The 8539-nt window shown below is 49.4% G+C and overlaps 1 protein-coding gene across 1 annotated transcript; it reads left to right on the top strand.

Moving 5' to 3' along the window:
- The first annotated feature begins 645 nt into the window (after positions 1–645).
- On the top strand, positions 646–7729 carry INO80B (INO80 complex subunit B). The gene is made up of 5 exons (XM_081925525.1): positions 646–771; positions 1931–2126; positions 3209–3327; positions 4282–4427; positions 6640–7729. Exons 1-5 carry the CDS (start codon positions 714–716, stop codon positions 7102–7104), a joined length of 984 nt encoding a protein of 327 aa, XP_081781651.1. The 5' UTR covers positions 646–713; the 3' UTR covers positions 7105–7729.
- The last annotated feature ends 810 nt before the right edge of the window (positions 7730–8539 follow it).

Genomic DNA, 8539 nt, shown 5'->3' with positions numbered 1-8539 from the left:
TGATTCATTATTATTACTATTTATTGAATTTATAGACCAACATAAAAACCACTATATCATCAAAATAAAAACAACAACCCAATAACACCCCCCCAAAAGAGCCATATTTTATTTTTTAAAATAATTTTTATTAATTTCTTTTTTATAAGACAGTATTTCCATAAGTACAATAACAAACAAATATACTCTTTGCTCTGCCGAACTTGTGACTTCCCTCCATCCCTGCAACAAGTTTTTTGTTTTCAAGTCTTTATATTGCACTTTAAATCTTCAACTTCTGACTTTTATGTCCTTCCAGTCTATTCTGCCTCTTTGGTCCAGAATTTGTTTTAAAAAAATATTGTTACAGGATTTATTTCAGTCCCGCTAATGAAAAAAGAGCCATCTTTTAAAATGGCATAGGGTGTGCGGTATATAAATTTAATAAATTAATAGCAAATTAATAATGGCACGGGGTTGGACTAGATGACCCTTGGGTCCCTTTCCCACTCTGCTTGTTTTGAGTCTACATGATTTTAAGCATCAAACGAACCCGGAAGCTAGCGATCCTGCGCGAGTCTATATTACTAAGTCTGTGACAGTCTGTCTATGGTGTGACGTCATTCCGGCCGCGCCAGCTGCGGGGCGGAAGTGCGTCAGCTGCGCGCGCGGGGCCTTGTCCGCTGCTATTGCGTCCCCTCGGGAAGCCGCCGCGTCTTTGGCGGGCCGGCTCGATGAGCCAGTCGTGGCGGAGGGCGGAGGCCGGAGCCCGGATGGAAGGCGCCGCGCGGGGTGAGTAGCCGAGCGAGGCCGGGGCGGGAGGCGCTTCTCCCCGAGGCCTCCGGGTCGGCCTGGGCCTGGTCCCCTTTCCTCCCGGGAGACCCGAGCGGCGGGCCTGGCTCCGTCCTCACAGCAGCCCGGCGAGGTAGGGCGGGCCCGCGACACTTGAACCCCGGCCTCTCCCAGCTCCTAGGCCAGGCCGAGGCAAACTCCGGCCCTCCAGATGTCGGGACTACAGTTCCCATCATCCCTAGCTCACAGGACCAGTGGTCAGGGATGATGGGATTTGTAGTCCCGAACATTTGGAGGGCCGGAGTTTGCCTCTGCCTGTTCTAGGCCGTTGTTGCCCTTTATTAAATTTATAAGTCACTTTTTCGCGACGGGAACTCAAAGCAACTTGCAAAATGATTTGACAAACAAACAAGAGTGCATCGTCGTCATGAATCGAATTGAAATACTTTATTGTCACTTGCACAACTTGTATACAGTGGTACCTCGGGTTACAGACGCTTCAGGTTACAGACTCCGCTAACCCAGAAATAGTGCTTCAGGTTAAGAACTTGGCTTCAGGATGAGAACAGAAATTGGGTTCCCGGCGGCCGCAGGAGGCCCCATTAGCTAAAGTGGTTAACGAATTAAGTACTTAACCCGAGGTACCACTGTACAGTGAGATTACACAGCACCCCCCACTCAGTTCTCTTAGTCTTAATTCCCCTTGTTTACTGACGCACACCCACCAAACCCGAAAGTCAGTTGCCCTGTTGTTATCTTTTCATTCAGCAGCCTCACAGCCCCGGATAGAAGCCGTTCTTTCCCCTGTCGTCATCATCATTTTATTTGTATGCAGCCTTTCCATAGTTAAAACAGTGCTCGAGGCAGCTTACAACATGACAAGATTTAAATAATTACCAACGTAACAAACGTAACAAAAATCATAAACAATAAATAAAAGACATCAAAAACTACACAGCCAAATGGAAAACAGTTTCCACATAAATCATAATCCATGCAGGCATAAAAACCAAGAAAGAGCGGGGAACACATTTCAACAGCCCACCCGCTCTGAAAGGCTGTGGAGAATTAAAAGCCAAAGGCTTGGTTAAACAGGGAGGTTGTTGCACCGTGAAGCTGCTGGGCTGACTGCTATGGTGTTCTGCTTGCTTTCTCGCAGGAGATGAGGATGAGTCCAGCAACCACGGATCCCACAAGAAGAAGCACAAGAAGCACAAGAAGAAGCACAAGAAGAGGCATCACCGCCAGGAGGAGGAGGAGGCGGGGATGCCGCCAGTGGAGCCTCTGGCCGCCCTGCCGAAGCCTCAGCTGAAGCTCAAGATCAAGCTTGGAGGACAGATCCTGGGCACCAAGAGGCATGTAGCAGGATCTCCAGAATTTAACTTTTTTCACAAAATCTAGGCCTGTTTTTTCTTGTAATAGTTTTCTTTCTTCATTATCCAGATTTTTCTCAATTACTTTGGTTTTGCTCTTGTTTAATTTGAATCCTGCTACCTGACCAGCGCGGGTGGCGCTGTGGGTTAAACCACAGAGCCTAGGACTTGCTGATCAGAAGGTCGGCGGTTCGAATCCCCACGACGGGGTGAACTCCCGCTGCTCAGTCCCTGCTCCTGCCAACCTAGCAGTTGGAAAGCATGTCAGAGTGCAAGTAGATAAATAGGTACCGCTCCGACAGGAAGGTAAACGGCGTTTCCGTGCGCTGCTCTGGTTCGCGTGGCCACATGACCACATGACTGGCCACATGACCCAGAAGCTGTACGCCGGCTCCCTCGGCCAATAAAGCGAGAGGAGTGCCGCAACCCCAGAGCCGGCCACGACTGGACCTAATGGTCAGGGCTCCCTTTACCTTTTTACCTGACCAAACTCTTGTATCAGCTCCAGTGCTTTGACTGCACTGGAGTCTGGATCTTGTAATGTCTGAACTAGATCATCAGCAAAGGCTTTTAATTTATATTGTTTCGAACCTACTGTAATACCTTTGACTTGTTCACCCTTTCTAATCATACTTAGCAAGACCTCCAGGACTGAAATAAATAGCAGAGGGGAAAGTGGGCACCCTTGCCTGGTTCCCTTCTCAATTCTAATTTCCGCTGAAACCTTTGGATTTATTTCTTGGAGTTGTAGGCAAACCACTGGCATATGGTGCATGTCATATCTAACATTCGGATAAGACGTATAACTCCAAGCAATGTTGAAACCACCTTTGCCACACAGCCTAGAAGAGAGAATTTTGCCCTGTTTCTAGAAAATGCTCAAACCTCTCAGAGGGAGGAGGGACTTAGCTCAGTTGTGCCCTCCAGGTTTTTCTGATCCGTAACTGCTTTGCTTGGAGACCCCCTCCCTACCGCCCATTCACCCATCAGAGCTGGGTTTGGCTAATCTCTGGACCCCCCAGTTTACAGGGATGAATTCACTGGCTTCCTCTTTGTCTTCCCAGTGTGCCAACCTTCACCGTCATTCCCGAGAGGCCGCGCTCTCCCTCCCCACTGATGGTTGTGGATGATGAGGATGAGCCGATGGAAGGGGTGCCCATTGAACAATATCGCGCATGGCTGGGTAAGTGAGTGATGCTTTTCTGGTGGAAACCCAGAGGCCACAGCTGGAGGGAGCTCCTGGAGTTCTTCTAGATTTGCTGGTGTATAGCAGTGTGGTTTCTTTCTCTACATTAGCTAGTTCAGCTGTAGGGCCACTCACTTAGCAAGGTGACAAGGCTGTGCTGCAATATGGTCCCCAAAAGAGGACAGGAAGATTAGCTGCCTGATCACGACGGATTGGTCACGGCCATAAACACAGTTAGAGTATGAAACCACTTTAAATTTGCAAAACAGCAAGGCAATTGTCCACTCACCCATAGTAAAATAATAATAATAATAATAATAATAATAATAATAATAATAATAATAATAATAATAATAATATATTATTATTATTATTATTATTATTATTATTATTATTATTATTATTATTTATACCCCGCCCATCTGGCTGAGTTTCCCCAGCCACTCTGGGTGGCTCCCAAGTTTCCTTCTGTTGCTTTATGGCCCCAGTGTGTTTGTCACTTGCTTCCAAAATGAACTGAAACATCATCTTGTGATGGCCTATAAGACTGCAGAAAGTGTTCTACTCTCATTAACAGTAGCTTCATTCTTTAGGAGTATTTATACCCTGCTTACCAACCAAATTTCCCAGGGTGACTTAAACTTTTATAACAAAAGAAAACAGGCAGTGATACAATAGTCACTAAAACGGGGCAAAGGTGCATAAAAATCCCCCCTCTCAACGTTCTCTGGTGTTGCAGCAAATGCCATTCTGCAGCTGAATCCCCTGGCTGTTGAAGCAGCTGGCTGTCAGTCCCACAAAGGCCAGGCTGCTACTGCTGTCCCTTCCATCCCTGGCGGTAGATACGGGAGGTGCAGGTGGAGCAGTGATATAAGATGCCTCCCCCCCCCCCCCAGTTCTCCAATGTTGCAACTCAAAGTTAAGGCAACCTTTTCTTGCGCACAAACGCAGATGAGGACAGTAATCTGGAGCCGTCTCCCCTGCCGGAACTCGATACTGAGGAGCAGCGCTGGCTGGATGCCCTGGAGCGCGGGGAGCTGGATGACAACGGGGAGCTCAAGAAGGAGGTGGACGAATCCCTGCTCACAGCCCGGCAGGTAAGGAGGAGGAAGCTGTTACGGCAGCCCTCGCTGGGGAGCACGGACGGGGCTCCGCGTTGGGGAAGCGAAGGAAGCCTTTGGTGCTCTGTTCCCAGAGTGAATGTGCTACGTGGTGCCTGGGAGGCCCCGAAGGACTCTGGGGCAGCTTAAACTGGTGGAATACTTGATCCAGAAGGAAAACGGGGCCAGATCAAATAGCAGTATCCATAACCTTGATCTGTCTTGAATGTGAGAGTTCTTACGGTATTTCCTTTAGGAGTGAGAGTGTTCAGCCTCCAAATCAGGTTTGCTTCCACTGTGGCTCCCTGCCTGCCTAGGAGATGCGGCTTCTAATTTCAGTCTGTCAGGGACTGATGCTTCTGCTTGGGGTGGGAGCAGGAATTTGTTCTTGCTCTCCCTCCTTACAGGCAGCCCCATCCCAGCACTAGTGTCTAATAATAATAAAAAAATAAATTTTATTTATACCCCGCCCTCCCCAGCCAAGACCGGGCTCAGGGCAGATAACACCAGGTAAAAACAATTGATTAAAATGCCACTTAAAAACAAGATTAAGTACAACATTAAAATGCAGCCTCATTTCAGTAGAAACTAAAATCAAAAACTTTTTGGGGATGAAAACGTCAAGTCTTCACCAAGGACAACTATCCAGACTGGTCCTACATGGGCCAGAAAAAAACCAGGGAAGTCCCAAAATAGGAGATCCGTCACAGAAGGAGAAAGGAAAAAGGAAAGAGGGGAAGGGGATCAAGTTGATTCCAAGCCAAAGGCCAGGCGGAACAACTCTGTCTTACAGGCCCTGCGGAAAGAAATCAGATCCTGCAGGGCCCTGGTCTCATGAGGCAGAGTGTTCCACCACTGAAAAGGCCCTGGCTCTGGTTGAGGCTAATCTGACCCCCTTAGGGCCCGGGACCTCTAGGGTGTTGCTATTTATGGACCTTAAGGTCCTCCGTGAGGCAGAACGGCAGAGGCAGTCCTATAAGCACCTAAGAAAAGCCTGCAGGGTCAGGCCAGAGCCCGTCTAGTCCAGCATCCTGTTCTCACAACGGCGATGCTCTACTTCCATGGTGGGAGGCAGGAAGACTTCTGAATCCTGGCTGCCAGAAACCACAGGAGGGGAGAAATGCTCTTGTGCTTGGGTCCTGCTTGTTGGTGTCCCACAAGAAACCCTTCAGCCATAATAATGATGATGATGGAGAAGATGCCTGATCCTGCATGCTCTATGTTTTGTAATAATAATAATAATAATAATAATAATAATAATAATAATAATAATAATAATTTATTATTTCAACCCCGCCTATCTGGCTGGGTTTCCCCAGCCGCTCTGTGCGGCTTCCAACAAAGATGAAAAATACATTAAAATGTCACACATTAAAAACTTCCCTGAACAGGGCTGCCTTCAGATGTCTTCTAAATGTCAGGTAGTTGTTCTTCTCTTTGACATCTGATGGGAGGGCGTTCCACAGGGCGGGTGCCACCACCGAGAAGGCCCTCTGCCTGCTTCCCTGTAGCTTTGCTTCTCGCAGCGAGGGAACCGCCAGAAGGCCCTCGGAGCTGGACCTCAGTGTCGGGGCAGAACGATGGAGGTGGAGACTTTAAAGGCTTTCAAGGTCAGCACCAACACTTTGAATTGTGCCCGGAAACGTACTGGGAGCCAATGTAGGACTTTCAAGACCGATGTTATATGGTCTCGGAGGTCACTCCCAGTCCCCAGTCTAGCTGCCGCATTCTGGATTAGTTGTATTTTCCGGGTCACCTTCAAAGGTAGCCCCACATAGAGCGTATTGCAGTAGTCCAAGCGGGAGATAACCAGAGCATGCACCACTCTGGCCAAACAGTCCGCAGGCAGGTGGGGCCTCATCCTGCGTTCCAGATGGAGCTGGGAGACAGCTGCCCTGGACACAGATGTGACCTGCGCCTCCATGGACAGCTGCGAGTCCAGAATGACTCCCAGGCTGCGCACCTGGTCCTTCAGGGGCACAGTGACCCCATTCAGGACCAGGGAGTCCTCCACACCTGCCCGCCTCCTGTCCCCCAAGAACAGTACTTCTGTCCTGTCAGGATTCAACCTTATCCATTGATGCAATAAAATCTACTATCAGAGTTATTATCTCCGTGACGCCCGATAGTTGCCTCTGGGCCTTGCTGGCTGCAGCCTCTTGACTGGTCCTGCACGCTCTCTTTTGTTCTCTCTTTCCCTGCCCTCCAGAAAGCCCTCCTGCACAAGCAACAGAGCCAGCCGCTGCTGGAGCTTCCGATGGGCTACAAGGCCAAGGAGCTAACGGAGGAGATGCTGGTGAAGCGAGAGGAGCGCGCTCGCAAGCGGCGCCTCCAGGCGGCCAAGAAGGCGGAGGAGAACAAGAACCAAACCATCGAGCGCCTCACCAAGACCAGCAAGGCCAAGGTGAAGACTCTGCGGGAGCGCAAGGCCAAAGCAGCCGCCGCCCCGATGGTCTCCTACCGCAACGCTGCCGACGGGATCACAGTCTCCTTCCCTCTGGGGGTCTCCGCACCTCTGCTGCCCTCCCTGCCGCCTGCCGTGCCTCTGCCCACCCCCTGCGGAGTCGGGGGGTGTCCCAACCTCAAGCGGTACTCCTGCTCCCTCACTGGGGTGCCGCTCTGCAGCCTGGCCTGCTACAAGAAGAACTTGCTGCTCCAGCAGGTGGCAGCCTAAGCGCCACCATCCTTGCCAGAGGAGGACCACCTTGTGCGCCTGGAACTCCTCTAGGAATGCCACCTCTGTGATCTAAAGGAGGATGCGGAAGACCTCCCCCCCCCCCCCCCGATGTGGAGATGGCCTTGGGCAGGCTGGTTTGATGGTCCTGAACATGCTTGTCTCTCTGTAGTGGTCAGACATGGGTCTCGCGGCCTTTGCTGACTGGACTGGCAAAGTGACGGAGGGTGGCAAGGCAACTGGCCCTGTGGCACCAAGAGACAAGGGCCTCTCTCATGTGGGACCCAGCGGAGACTGCACTCCTGGCAGCTGCTCTTGACAGAGAAGACGTAGCATCACTCCTGCTGCAGCTACTGTGGTGGCACAGGAAGTTGACATTGGTAGAAGGCAACCTCGGTAGTCTTGCCCTGAATCTTTGGGGAAGGAGAAAAAACCCTTCCCAGTTGTAAAATGGGGCCTCTCCTTTCTTTTCACGCCTGTGTAAGACAGGAAGGAACCAGGCGTTTGATCTTGGGTTCCTTGCCCAGATCTATTTTGCCCTAGAGAAACATGGTTCCACTGGTGATTTATTTATTTATTGTAATAAAAGACACAGCGAAGATAAAAGATACCCAGAAGTGAATAAGGCTGGTCTCATCATTTGCTTGTTTTTTCATCCCTTCCTTTGATAGGGAGCTCTAGAGATGCTAGTGGTGGGGGTGGCCAGACCAGGTGTGGGGGGGAGACACTGCTGTGGTTTTCACAAACCATTTTAGAAAGGACTGCTGCAGGGATGCCATGTCTCTTGTCTCCCCTTCCCATGTTAGGTCATGTAAGTAACTGCACAGTCTATTTAGAGCCAAGCACGGAGGTCCAGGCGGCAAATCTGGGAAGAAACAGTGAAATCTGTCTCTCTCAGGAATCTGGTTGGCTACTGTGAGAAGAAAATACTGAACTCAACAAGCCCTTGGCCTGATCCTGCTGCAAGGTTCTTATATTCCAAAGGACTGTGTATACATTTAATAATAATAATAATAGCAGCAGCCCGTGGGGCAAAATGGAAAAGAGGTGTGGGAGCTACTGTGTTAGAAGCCAACCAAATTTCAAACTACCAGTCTTGGGATGCGCTCACCTGTATCTTTCTAGCACAACAACTAATACACATTACAGACCTACACAACTGGTGGCAAAGACACCCACCTTGAGAGTGCAGTTCGCACAACCAAAGCCTTTAGTGTCCCTCAATGACCCCACTCCAAAATTTGCTTAGATTTTAAGCACTACTATGAGAGTCTGAAGTAGACAATACTTTAAAATGCACTCCTTAAACCACCATAAACTAACCAGTCTGCTGGCAGCATGAACTAATAACCACATGTCACACGAATTGGGTAATATCACATTTTAATAGAAATTGTTAATAGGTTTAATTTTGTGTTTGCAAAATAAATGATTC

Source organism: Podarcis melisellensis, assembly GCF_964234715.1.
Source record: "Podarcis melisellensis genome assembly, chromosome: 9".
Lineage (NCBI taxonomy): Eukaryota > Metazoa > Chordata > Lepidosauria > Squamata > Lacertidae > Podarcis > Podarcis melisellensis.
The sequence above is the reverse complement of the archived record's forward strand: the minus strand, read 5'-3'. Positions and strand labels throughout refer to the sequence as shown.

Bases quoted from the DNA above. Each gene is read 5' to 3' on its own strand.
- INO80B (XM_081925525.1), top strand. From the start codon at position 714: ATGAGCCAGTCGTGGCGGAGGGCGGAGGCCGGAGCCCGGATGGAAGGC. The intron at 2,127-3,208 runs GCATGTAGCAGG...TTGTCTTCCCAG, and splicing joins CAGATCCTGGGCACCAAGAG to TGTGCCAACCTTCACCGTCA. The intron at 3,328-4,281 runs GTAAGTGAGTGA...GCACAAACGCAG, and splicing joins ACAATATCGCGCATGGCTGG to ATGAGGACAGTAATCTGGAG.